This window comes from Megascapheus bottae, chromosome 4, assembly GCF_031878675.1.
Source record: "Megascapheus bottae isolate mThoBot1 chromosome 4, mThoBot2.hap1, whole genome shotgun sequence".
Taxonomy (NCBI): Eukaryota; Metazoa; Chordata; class Mammalia; order Rodentia; family Geomyidae; genus Megascapheus; species Megascapheus bottae.
The window spans coordinates 51,001,272-51,015,805 of NC_143512.1; the positions used below are offsets into that span (position 1 = coordinate 51,001,272).

The 14,534-nt window shown below is 35.5% G+C and overlaps 1 protein-coding gene across 1 annotated transcript in view; it reads right to left on the reverse strand.

The window, feature by feature from the left end:
- The window catches only part of Zswim6 (zinc finger SWIM-type containing 6), a 175,597-nt gene that overhangs the window by 44,246 nt on the left and 116,817 nt on the right, over positions 1–14,534 (reverse strand). Inside the window, exons 3-4 of the mRNA XM_090331895.1 lie at positions 4,701–4,849; positions 192–342 (exon numbers count right to left, since the gene is read on the reverse strand). Of these exons, the coding sequence (XP_090188021.1) occupies positions 192–342; positions 4,701–4,849 (300 nt within the window). The remainder of the gene's footprint in view (positions 1–191; positions 343–4,700; positions 4,850–14,534) is intronic.

Genomic DNA, 14,534 nt, shown 5'->3' on the forward strand with positions numbered 1-14,534 from the left:
TTATGCTAATAGTAGTCATACTCCTTACTACTTCTATTCTTCTACCTAGTGTTTATTGGCAAGAGGTTCATGGATGAGCATCTCTGTCATCAGCAATACTTTGGCCATGTTCATAAAACATTCAGTTATGGTTTTTATCCATATACAGCTCAATGGAAATTTGTCAAAAAAAAAAACCCATACTTATCTACCTAGTTCATCCCAGAGCTGCCTGTATTTGTCAGTCATTGCAGTGCCTTGTTGCCTCCAAAGTGACAGGCGAGGGTCAGCCATGAATTGCTCTGTGATCAAGGTCAACATGCGGGCCCCATTGGAATCCCTCATCTTCAACATTTCCCGCACCTAGTGGGGAAAACAGGAAAATAATTTTTTAAATTCAGAAACATAAGAGATGAACCCCAAATTGTGTGTGTGTTAAAGAGATTCTTCACATCCTCTCAAGAAATTCCACTTAAGTAAGCCAAAGAAGTTAAAAACCACTTTCTATACTAAGTTGAAATTTAAACAATCATTCATCATGTTATTATGCTCTAGAAACCATGCAAGGAAAGGAAGTTCCCTTAATTTCTAATTCCAAAGAAGTCCTGGTTGTGTTCCACACATCTAATTAAGGTTAAAGATTAAATTGTCTTTCATATGTATTGTAAAAACAAATTTTTGAGGTCTCTATCAAAGCTGCTTTTGATCTAAACCAGTATATAGACGTGTCAACGTGTGTGTGTGTGTGTGTGTGTGTGTGTGTTATGTATATATGTATAAACACACGCATACCAACAAAAGAGGTAAGTAGCTAGTTCATGATTTGACGAACTATAAGAATAAAATCTGGCACTGAACCTAACTAGTTTATCAAAACAGGTCTTAGCAAGGTGCTGCTGCTTCACAGGGATGAGATGGCATTATTTTGCTAGCCTACAAAAAAAAAAAAAATCAAACAAAAAGCCCATAAGTTTGCCACCTTCCTGGCCCTCCAACTGATTGTACCTTAGCAGAACCTAAAGCATAGACCACTAAAAACTCCTTAGTAATCTTCTGAATTTACCTGAGTATGTTACAGTTTTGAGATAGGAAAATTCACCAGTTTAAGCCACACAATTCAAGAGTTTTTACTATCTTCCCAGAGTTACGTAAGTTAGTTTTTGAGAAAAGTTAGTAATTTCAACACATGTTGTCACTGAACTTATATATAGCAATAATAGAGTCACTCATTACTATCATGGGGAACTGGTTCCAGAACTTCCCAAAAAAACCTAAAACCTGCAGATGCCCAAATTACTTATAGGAAATGACACAATATTTGCATATAGTTAATGCGTATCTTTCTATATTCTTTAAATCACTTCTAGAATGCTTGTGGTAATATTTTCTCTCCACAGACATACTGGGGTGTGAACATAGAGCTCAAACTTGCTAGGAAGGCATTCTACTACTTGAACCACTCCCTCGTTTATATTTGAAACTGAGTCTCACTTTCTGCTTAAGTGCATATTTATTTTAGCCTGTATCATAGCTAGAATAACAATCATGTGACACTACTAGCTCTTTAACAAAAAGGAGTCTCACAAACTTTTCTGACTGGGCTGGGCTGGCCTTGAACTTAATTCTCCCCAAACTCAGCTTTCCAAGTAGAAAGGACTACACACATGAGCCATCCATGCCTACCTTTGAAAAGAATTCGAATGTGATTTTATTCAAATTTTAGTCTTAGTATTTAAATAAATTGTACCATGTTGTTTTATTTCCATATATGCATTTAATGAGCTTTGATTATATTCATCCTTTCTTACTGGCCTTTATTGCTTAGTGAATGACAATAATAAAAATGTCTAAATGTACATGAGAAACGGTATCAATGTTTGTGAAGTAATGCATCTTCTATCTGGAAAATATAATGTAACCCTTCTATTAATTAAAATAAGAAATATAAAAGATGTCTAAATGTTCAATACATATGTAACCATCATCCATAGGCCAAGCTACATTTTCAGTCCATGATTGGCTAAATCTGCTGATGCAGGTTCAAAGGGCACAGTAACGATCACTCAGAGGACAATGCTTTTGCAATGGCAAAGAGAAAATTGAACAGGACTGTAGGTTCCAAGCCTCTCTTACTCAGAATAATTCCCAAAATAGAATGACTACTGACTTAATAAAATAAGTTAGTCTCTCAAGTTAGAAGCTATTCTCCCTATTTCTCTTGTATTGCACTTCAAAAAAAAAAGCTGAAAAGAAACACAAATTTTGCAGGAAACTATAAATGAATCCATCTATTCCTATCTGTGGACTGCTATTTATTCAACAAACAAGAATCCTAACAGAATGCTAGTTGTCTTTGTGGGAAATTACTGAAACAACATCTTTTCTTCAGGATTCTATGTGAAATGCTAAAGAAAGAGGAAACAACAGATTGCAGTAAAGCAGCCCAAGTTTAGGAGATCATAGGTCCTCCCCCAGACCTGAACCCAAACCAATCATGAAACTTGCTCAGCCATTTGAAAGTAGAAGTCTTGTAAAGAATTCACAAAGGTTGTGCTTCCTGGAGGGTTGTTTTAATAATCCTATAAAGTTATTCACTATATGGAAACACTATAGTCAGAAACAAGTGAAACCTGGGAGAAAAAAATTAGAATAGTTATTTACTAGATATTGTGTTAAGAGTTTTATGAATACCATTTAATCTTCAAACAAATGTGTGAAGTAGATCAGATGATAATCCCATTTTGTGAATTATAAAACTAAGCCTCAGGGGAAATGGGGACAAAAGCCATGAGAAGGGGTATCAAAGTGGGAGGAGTAATGTACCTACTACATGGCGAATATAACTGTAACCCCTCTATACATTACCTTGACAATAAAAAAATAAAAAGTTAAAAATTAAAAAAAAATTAAATAACTTGTCCAAAGATCAAGAGCAATAGCCAGAATAAGAACCCATGAACACCATAATAGATTATGGTATTTCCAAAACTAGATGTTGCTATTACTCTTAATATGGCATCTATAATATGGATATGTTATACTATACTATATATATATATTATGTAATATATAGTATAATATAATATGGATAAAATGTAAAAGAACAAAACTAGCTACTGTGGAATGATCTAATAACACATTTTATGTTATTTCTAGTTGGTCAGTGTGCTTTGCTAACATGAGAACATTTGGAATACTTCCAATGTATTTGAATGTCTTTATAATACATTTTACATCACTGTGTATCAAGAGATTTAACTTCATATTTTTCTTATATATTTCCAATATATTACCCAATTACCAACTGGGTAACTTATAGGTTATTAACTGGCAATTTATTTCATAGTAATAAAATAAATGCTTTATTATTAAGCATACAAACTAGAGCACTCTATTCTCCAACCCCAGAATGTCTCTTGTCTTCAGGTAATAAGTCTTTACAGATGCTTGAGGTATTATATGAATCTACTAAAGGATGATTAAATCATGTGTGAAATACTTACAAATATACGTAATTGCAAACTAATTCTTGAGTAACTGGTAATCTATACATAAATCTTCATTATCAGACTACATTATTTTCTGGCTACATCCAGTCATAATATACATTAATATTTTTAATTAAAAACAAAATAAAAAGTACAAAAATGTTTAATCATTGTGACTATTAGATATTTGACAAAAGTACCAATGAACACAATTATCTGTGTCCTTATAATCAAGTTAAGATGGGCACTGGTGACTTGTGCCTGTAATCCTACTTACTCAGGAGGCTGAGATCTGAGGATCCTGGTTTGAAGCCAGCTAGGGCAGGAAAGTCTATGAGACTTTAATTGCCAATAAATTACTCAGAAAAAAACAGAGTGGTGATGTGGCAGAAGTGGTAGAGTGCTAGCTTTGAGCAACATAAGCTCAGAGCACTCATGCCCTGAGTTCAAGGCCACGGACTGGCGAAAAAAAAAATCAGTTTTAGTAAATTACTCATAATGAACTAAATGACTGTAACTTCAATGAAAAACATACTGCTACTGTAATTACTTAGAAAGGCAATCTATCCAGTATTAAGCAATGTTTCTATGGTACTAACACAAATGCATCATGCAACAGAACAGACATGGATTCTATTCATAAGAAACTCATAGCCAAGATAACTGAAATTTTCAGCTATCAATTCTTGGTGGTAAGAAAGAATGCTAGACATGATCGCTTAACATCACTATCAGAACAACTTTAGGAAGTCTGTCATTATCAGTTTTAATTTTATAAGAAAGGAAACTTAAATATTTTGCCAAGGCTTATATGCTTAGATTAGAACTCTGAATCTACACAACTCTAAAAGCCATATAAAGATGCTCACATTATTAAAATAAATATATAAAGACCATAACAGGAACATATTTAAAATTATGTTCCTCTTGAATAAATAATTAGAAAAAAATATGGCATGTTAAATGGTAAGCTATGCATTTTGCTTTTGCTATCGAAAGATTATAATTTTATTAATAGAAACTGAAAGAGACCAAAAAAAAAAACCCAAAAAACAAAACTGACCCACTTTTTGTCAGAAGTCATTTAATCAAATGAAACCTTGCATTACACACACAAGTTTCTGATTGTTGCATTTACTTAAGACTATATTCTCTAATTTTGAAAGTATCCTATTATAAACAAAGATCTTATTGTATACAAATATAGATTTCTTTAAAAATAAACAATCATACCTTGGCAAAGAGCAAATTAAGCTGTTTCCCTGATCCGTGGTACCCGCCCTGGGAAAGGAACAGTTTAACCTGTTCTTGAACCTGCTCTTCATCTAAGTGCCAGCAGTTTTCATCGTCTATACTAGCACCTGCTGTTGGATCAGGAGCACCTAGAAAGAAAAAGCAACACACGTGCTAGATAAAAAAAAAGTCTATACTCAAAGACTCTGATAACAAACTTGAAAATGTTTAAGATAGTCTACCTTTGCCTAGACACTTTTGAAGCCAATCTTAATTTCAATTATACATGTCATTCTTTTATTTCCAAAATTGTCCTGATTTGTGCTAAGTCAAATGTAGATTACTTTAGAACTGAAATATTTCTATATTTAAATACTAGATTCTTTACATATATGAATTTATAAGTTTTCTAAAGAATTAACAAGCTACAAAAACGTCTTATTTTAAATAGTGATGTTTATTAAACAGTAACTATGTAGGACATGCTAGAATAATGTTCCCTAAGACATTAGAATTCAACAGAGTATTTCATTTTTTTACTATGTTAATTCAAGAAGTCCTCACCATTACCTGCTATTGTATAAATGCTGACATAAGTCTTTAGTTGCAGAAAACTGAAGATTAAAAAGGGAAATCAAGCCACATGGGAACAGGCAGTGCAGCTGTTTTACTATACCAGGTTGTAGTATCACCTTGCCAAGCTGCATAAATATTTTATTGCTGAAGTACACACAAAAGATAACAGCTATGTTATAAGCCCTGGGTATGAAGACTATATTAGAAATTAAAATATTTCCAGATACATAAGAACTACATTTTATTATTTGCTAAAAAATACTATTAAATGCTATTTTAAAGCCTAAGTAAGATTCAAAAGGAATTGAAAAAATCCTAAAACCTTTTCACTTTTAGTGTATCATATCCTCATCAATTTCTGGGTATGGTTGTAAGGTAATTCTCTTGTCCTATAATGAGGTAATGCAACCTCAACTATCCAAGGAAAATAATCACAAATATCTGCTTAGAAACAGGGTCTACAAAACCCTAGTAAAGGGAGGCAGCAAGAACTTGCTTTAAAAACGGTTCATTCATTCAGCCAGTGAATGTCTGACTTGCTGCCATTCTGCTTCTTTCTAGATTTGAAGATAGAGTTAGTACTCTAAATGGACAGAATCCTTTTCAAATTTACTGTGTAGTACAGAGGCTGGCAACGTTTTTTTGTTTTTTTTTTAACAAAGACCCAAAGTAAGAAACATATTTTACAGCATGTTAATTATGCCTATGTATGTGTGCTATTAGTCTGAAGGAAAATTTCAGTGGAAAAAATATTAGCCCTATTTTAAGTGAACAGTATGGTATTTTCTATTCTATCTCATTTTTAAAGAACCTGTGGAACCCTGAGTATGGCCTAGTGGTAGAGAGCTTGCCTAGCACTCATGAAGCCCTGGGTTCGATTCCTTAGTACCATATACAGAAAATGCTAGAAGTAGTACTGTGGCTCAACTGGTAGAGCACTAAACTTAAGAAAGCCCAAGGACAATGTCCAGGCCCCAAGTTCAAGCCCAGGTGGCATAAATAAATTAATTAATTAATTAAATTAAAAGATCCTGTGGAGTTACACACTTATAATCACAGCACTTGAAAGGCTAAAAAAGGTGAATCTCGAGGATGGGGTGCCGTGGCTCCCTCTCATCTCTAATCTTGTTAATCGGGAGTCTGAGACCTGAGGATCTAGATTTAAAGCCAACCCTGGTACAAAAGGACCTGAGACTCTTATCTCCAATTAACTTCTTGAAAAACGGGAGGTGGGGCATGGCTCAAGGATAGGGCGGTAGCCCTGAGCTGAAGAGCTCAGGGACAGTGGCCAGGCCGAGTTCAAGCCCCATGACCCCAAAAAAAATACACACACACACACACACACACTCACACACACACACACACCATTTGAGGATTAGGGAGGGCAATCCTACAGAAACAGAGGCCAGATTCTGAAGGCCTTTGCTGGTGAGGAGCTTGATGGGACTTTCTGCTTGTTTTTGTCTTGTTTCTCCTCAAGAGAGTAATGAGTAGGAATCCATTCAAAGGATATCTAAAGTGAAAGAATGGAACACTAGATCAGAAGTAAAATATGTAATAGCCTTCAAGTTATATTATAAGGCCCACAAAATCAGGCATTTCATGATGGGACAGATATGTATGGTTCTTGTGGGTTTCTACTGGCCCATCCACATGTATTGATAATTTCAGATGGTCCCACAAATAATGTTAAAATATCCTAATAGTATTTGGCAGAAAAAAGTTTCTTAACCAACCCAAATGCCCCTCAGTAGATGAATGGATCAAGAAGATGTGGTACTTATACACAATGGAATTCTATGCTACCATCAGAAAGAATGACATCGCCCCATTTGTAAGGAAAAGGAAAGTGAAGTGAGTCAGACCCAAAGGAACATAGGCTCAATGGTTTCCCTCATTTGTAATAATTAATATGCACCTAGGACGCTCCTAGAGGATTACAATAGTGTAAAACCTAGACAAAAGGTCATATAAAATGAGACTAAAATGAAAGGGTCTCTAGGATATGGAAACAAGAGCTTTATCTTGTGTGATTGTTGTTCTTAATGTATTATGTTATTTCTCTTCTTTTGCTCTTTGGTTAATCTCATATTGTTACTGTATCTGACTTTGTTACCTGGTGTGTTGTATATACGTTTATTTGTTTATTTGAAATAGGAAAGGGAACGGGGGAAAACAAGGTGATTGGGGGGTGGGGGAGGGAAATGGGGACAAAAACATGAAAAGGGGTACCAATGTGTGAGAAGTAATGCATCTACTATCTGGTGAATGTAACTGTAACCCCTCTATACATTGCCTCAATAATAAAAAATAAAATGAATAAAAGAAGTTCCTTATTCAACAATGAAAGCCAGTCTGCCTTATAAGCATCCGTTTCAACACTCCTATCATGAAATATTAATTATGCAGCCATAAAAAATGAATTGGAGAGTCTCTATATGCAATAATAGCAAGAGGTCTAAGATATATTGTTGAACAAAAAAAATTAAGAGAAGCAAAAAATACAGAAAAAAGCCATGTGGATGCTATTTTAAGAGTGAGAGACTAGAATAAGGAAGAAAAGGCTGTTCTAAGAGTAGGGACTGGGCAATTAGGAAGAAGTTCAAGCTGCATAAGAGCAAGGAATTTATTCACTCTGCTCACCACTAATTCTTTTCATCTAATCATTATCAGGTAACCAAATACTCAAAGGAAAGGAATTAAAGGATGACAAAAAAAAGTGCATGAAAATATATCCCTCCTAAGAAGAGGACTTCATATGAAAGGATAAGCAGCAGCAGTGGAGAGCATCCTGACACACAGGACCTTGCTTCCTCCCATAATATATTTGGGGGTTACTATAGATCATAATCCCTATTCGCAGGAAAAACAGACTCTGTGAGGTGATAGCTCATCCCATAGTTGCATTGGCAGTTTCTCTCTTCTGCCAATGAACATGTCCCAGAGTTTGTGAGCTAAAGCTGAACTCTAAGGTCATCAAAGCAACTTAAATCAAAGACAAATTTAAAGATCACAGTCTTTCTATAGGAAAATTTTAGGCTACACAATGCTGTGAAGAGTAAACTAATGGGTCAGCAAATTTATCTTACATAAGTTCAAAGTCTGTAATTCACTCTCTGATTCTAAGGACATTCTCATTACACAGCCTTCTGCAGAAAGAAAACTACAGATTCTCTAATTTGTACTGGAGGAAACTATCCAAACTACTACAGCATCTCAGCTTTTTATTTGTAAATTCTTCCCAACACATGCTTTATATCTACTTCTTAAGAAAAATTTCATTCATTTTCACTGTTCCTTATGATGAACTGAGATAAATCCAATTTATTATACACAATGGCTACTTCACCAAATTTGGTCATCTTTTCCTTTGCTTATTTTCTCTTAGGCTTTCCATCACAAAAGAGTGTTTTTAGAGTCATGCCCCAGAACTGCCTTGGCCAGACGCTGTGTTGTAGCATGGGTAAAGGCATTCAGCTAGTTGGGTCAGAGCCCTAGAAAAGAGATTTAGAGCACACAAATATCAAAAAATTTCAAGCAGATTTAAACTAAGTTGAAGAAAAATCCAAGCCTTCTCTTATGGCCGGAACTAGCAAAGTGGTCTACATTCAGATACCTTTCAATAGTCAAAATACTCATTTATTTTCAAGCTAAGAATAAGAATTGACAGGGAGGGCCGGGAGTTTGGCCTAGTGGTAGAGTGCTTGCCTAGCATGCACGAAGACCAGGGTTTCCATTCCTTAGTACCACATACTTAGAAAAAGCCAGAGTGGTGCTGAGGCTCAAGTGGTAGAGTTCTAGCCTTGAGAAAAATCCAAGAACAGTCCTTGGGCCCTGAGCTCAAGCCCAGGACTGGCAAAAAAAAAAAAAAAAGAATTGACAGGGAGAAAAATCCAGGGAGTGACTTAACTTAAACTAAATAGTGCATTTTTACCTTAAAATGAGAAAGGGAAAAACACTAATACACATTTCAAAAATATGTTGCATTGGCTGGGAATTTAGTCTAGTGGCAGAGTGCTTGCCTAGCATGCACGAGGACCGGGGTTTGATTCCTCGGTACCACATACATAGCAAAAAGCTAGAAATGGGGCTGGGAGTTTGGCCTAGTGATAGAGTGCTTGCCTAGCATGCACCGCAGATGAGGGGTCAATTCCTCAGTACCACATACATAGAAAAAAAGCTGGAAGTGGTGCCAAGGCTCAAGAGGTAGATCTCTAGCCTTGAGAAAGCCAAAGGACAGTGCTCAGGCCCTGAACTCAAGCCCAGGACTGGCAAAAAATAAAATAAAATAAAAAGCCAGAACGGTGCTGTCGCTCACAAGTGATAGAGCTCTAGCCTTGAGAAAGCCCAAGGATAGTGCCCAGGCCCTGAGTTCATAGCCCAGGACTGGCCCCCCCCCCAAAAAAAAGTGTATACACACACACACACACACACACACACATATGTTGCTTTGCCAGGAGCATGGTCTAGTGTTTGCCTAGCATGCAGGAAGCCCTGGGTTCGATTATTCATTACCACATACACAGAGAAAGCCAGATGTGGTGCTGTGGCTCAAGTGGTAGAATGGTAGTCTTGAGGAAAGCCCCAAAACAGTGCTCAGGCTCTGACTCCAAGCCCCAGACTGGCAAAAAACAAACAAACAAAAAAACACACACTCACATACACATACAACACACACATGTTGCATTCTGAAATTACTTTCATAAACCATTTAATTTACTACAGATTCTGATTTTTGTCCAAGTGGATTTTACTATAAGCATCTGATAGATGAATTATATAATTTGTAAGAAAATTTGGTTTTAATTTTTTGGTAAAGGATTATTAAAGAGGGAATGCACTTATGGAGAAGAATAGCCTGAGGATAAAATTGCACCACAAATAATCCATGAAATCTACATAGGAATTGAGATGATAAGCAAGGTTCTGAGCCTGCATTAGAATACAGAAGACTTCAATGTTAGGCACAATTTAGAACAATTATGCATGCTCTGGAAAATTACTTAAGCTCCTAAGACCTCCATCGCCTCAACTCTAAATTCTGTATTTGGGAATAAAAACTTGGGACAATGTGTACTAGATGTCTGTAGAAAGCTTCCCATTTAGCTTTCAGCATGAAAGCAAAGATAATCAGTGATGACAAGATAAATATTTGCTCTCTATATTTCTAAACATGTTATACATTATAGAGCAATGAACTAGATTTCTCCAGTCATCTTCCACACAGCCTATTAAGTTCATGTGCTGAACTTTAATGCTGAGGCTTTAACTATTGAAAACCTAGATAGGTTTTGGTTAAAAGTGCTTCCTGAGCCTTATATAAAATGTAAGTCTTGCTTAGTTTATTTCCATTTGGAAATAGTCATCTATAATCAAAGACAAACCTGTAGCACTTAACTTTAAAACCTGAATGTAAAGAAAGAGATACTTCGTGCATTTGTACTTGTACAACAAAACATTCCCAGAATTGGGCAAGACCCTAATCACTATGTATATAAATTAAATGTCCCATTAAAATGTTTTAAAATCTATTCACTTTTTATACATATTTGTATTCATAATTATAAATGTTGTAATATTTACAACTTATAATTAATTTTTGTGTGAATTATATTACTGAAGCTTAATTCAGTAGGGGTAACAGTGAAACAATTTAATTGTCTCTCATTCCCAGACAAGGATATGTGATTTGAATTCACCTCCTACTCAATGTGTCCTAATGTGACACCACAGGAGAGCAGAAGGAATCCACAGACACACAGACAGAAAAAGCACTAAGTCTTTATCTCTTGCTGCTTGGGTTGGTTTTTACTTCTTTTGGATTTATCCCAATATCAAAACTTCTCTATTCCAACTGTTCTCTCAACTAAAAGCATACCAAAATTTTTGAGGCACACTGGAAAAATATCTAGCCCAAGTCACTACCTCAGACTGAATACGAACCTTTGCTGGGAATAAAAGCTTCACACACAAGTTGGATTCTGTTTTGGAAGAGAATGTCAAATGCAGTAGGACATTCTGGAGGTTACCAATGAGAAACATTCAAGGTGCTAAGAAATCAGAGACACCACTCCAGTGTGCTGAATGAGCACATTTTAAGACATACATAATGAGATGACTGCTTCATGTCATGCATACACTCACTTCTTAGCATTAGACAACACAGAGTCATTCTTCACATTTTAAAGTAAACTATGAAAATATAATTGCAAAGATTTAGGCTGATAATGTGGAGTGAGAAGGTAATTCTCTACTGGAGAACAAATTCCAAACGTCATATAGTGAAATTCTTTGGTTAACATGACTAACATCTTTATCCTGACCATGACTTAAGTCTGCTCATAATACTAAATAATGCTTTTAATCATTTATATTTACTTGCAATGTTCCTTTTGGCTGGAATTATCAAATTCAGGCAGAATACAGCAGCAGATGTTTACAATGCAAACATAATTAATTTAGTCTCTTTGGAGGGAATGCTATCTTCCATAGTTTCAGTGTCTGCTGTTAAAGCTAGGAAACCATTAAGTCTATGCTTTACAAAGGCTTTGATAAACCTGTCTAACAAGCTAAAGGCTAAATCCTACATCATCTATTGTATTGTGAAGAAACAGGAAACATAGTGAACTTCTGTGATTCAGACTTAACATCTTTACTCAGAGCAGAGGGAGGTAGAGTAGGAAACTGCTAAAATAATAATGATAACAACAACAAGTAGTAAATAAACATATCCCTCAGAAAAGATTTTAATTTTTTTTTTGGCCCGTCCTGGGCTTGAGCTCAGAGTCTGAGCATTGTCCTTGGACTTTATTTTGCTCAAGACTAGCATTCTACCACCTGAGCCTCAGTGCCACTTCCGTCTTTTTTTTTCCTATGTATGTGGTACTAAGGAATCGAACCCGGTCTTCGTGCATGCTAGGCAAGCACTCTACCATTAGGCCAAACTCCCAGCCCCTAAAATTTATTTTTAATGTCAATGTGGTGGGTAATTTTTTCATTGAAACAGCCAGGGCCTTCAGCACATCACCATTATCCTCTACAGGGAGGCCATATAGTCCTGTTATCACAGGAGAGTAGTGTCCTCTTCAGAAGCTCTTAGAAGACTGTCTATTTTCTTAACTGTGAGGGTAATGGCAGAGGAAACCCTGCTACAACACGGTTCTGATCCCCCCCCCCCAAAAAAAAAACTCCCTTCCTTACAGCTAAATGCCAAGAAAGTAAATAAAGTAGCACTGCCATCAGCATCAAGGACCTCAGACTTGTCAGGGTTTACTGGTCCTCCTCCATTATTTTCCTCTCTTTTGACTTCATTACTCATGTCTTACTGTTACTTCACTTCACACATTCAGTTGTATTCTTACTCATATATAGAAATAATCACATATTTTATATGGATAAAAGCAAGTGAGTCTTGTACTGCACTGTTGGAAGGTATGCCAACTGTTGGATAAGAAGGAATTTAATTGGACATAACAAGTGACCTTTGTGCTGAATTTTTTTAAATGTAGTAAATTGTAATGAAGGAAATATATGATGAAGGCTAACGTAAGAATTCTACTGGGAACAGTATATGAAAAGTTATGGAGAAAGGTGTCCAAAGAGAATGATTGATGGCTATGTATATTGTTGTGTGCACAAGTTAAAAATAAAAGAGTTGAAAAGTTTAAAAAAAAAAAAAAAAGCAATGAAGTACCTGGATGTGGTGGCTCACGCCTGAAATCCTAGCTACTCAGGAGATTGCGGTTCAAAGCCAGCCTGGGTGGTAAAGAACATGATACTCTTATCTCCAATTAACCACTAGAAAATGGGAAGTAGCACTGTGGCTCAAGTGGTACAGTGTTAACCTGGAATTGAATGCTCTGGGACAGCGCTCAGGACCAGAGTAAAAGCCCCACTCTGACAAGAGAAAAAGAAAAAAAGGAAAAGAGAAAGAGAAAGACCAAGACAGAACAAGAAAGGAAAAGGAAAAGGAAAAGGAAAAGGAAAAGGAAAAGGAAGGAAGGAAGGAAGGAAGGAAGGAAGGAAGGAAACATGGCTTGAGAGCAAGGAAACTAGGTTTCTCTGGGGTTTTTTTGAGGGGTTTGTCTGTTGTTTGGGTTTTGGGGTATTTTTTGGTGGTACTGAGTTTTAAACTCAAGGCCTCCTACTTCTACCACTTAAATTATACTTTCAGCCTAGCTCTTTGGAGGTTTGTTTGTTTGTTTGTTTTTTTAAATGAGTCAAGTGAACTTTTCTGCTTCAAACCACAATCTTGCAGATCTCAGCTTTTTGACTAGAAAGGTTCTAGTATTCTTGCTTAGGTTACTTCAAAACTAGAACTCATATCATGAACAGTCTTATAGTGGGAACTGTAAGAGCCCAAATTGAGACACAAGTTTTGAAACTTTCTTTTGCTTAAGTGAGATGCAAAAAAGTGAGTTGAAAAAAGTATTATTATAAACTATAGGTAATCTTACATGAACTCCATTATGGCTTTTGAAAAATAAACAAGTTTTAGTTCTAACAAAAGTAAAACTAGTAAGTCTTGGAGAAAAATCAGGTCATAATTATAGTATTGAAATTCATATACTATTTAATCTGACTTTTCTACTTTTTGAATTTTATTCTTCAAAAAGTAAACCTGAAGAAATGAAACTACATACAAAGTCATTCATCGAGTTAATGGTTAAATATATCTTTATATGGATAATATTATCCAACATTAACAAACTAATTTGTATCAAAATAAGACATTTTAAGGACATACTTAGAGGAAAAAATAAAACTAGAAATGCAAACTATTTTTATAATATTTATTTTAAAACTGTGGGTCCATGAAGACAACGGTGTCAAAAAAATAAGAAAAGGGACACTAAATGAGACTACAGGACATATTAGCCAGGCATAAAGGATCCTGGTTTTAATACATTAATTATAATTTAATTTTTGTTGATATTGTTTTGGATTTTGTTGTTGTTTTTGTGCCAGTATCAGAGTTGGAATTTAGGATCTATTGCTCTTGATCTTTTGCTCATGGCTGGCATTACACTATTTGAGATATGCTTCTAGTTCCTTATTTTTCCTGGATAATTAGAGATTGTGATTCTTAAGATTTTTCTTTTGGGCTGGTTTTGAACTGTGATGCTCGGATATCCACTTCCTGAGTAGCTAGAATTACAAGCATGAACCACTGGCTGTAATTTAATTTTTAAATGTATGAGACAAGCCCTTTTCCTGGCCAACATATGAACATATGAACTGCTCTCCTTGATTGTACAC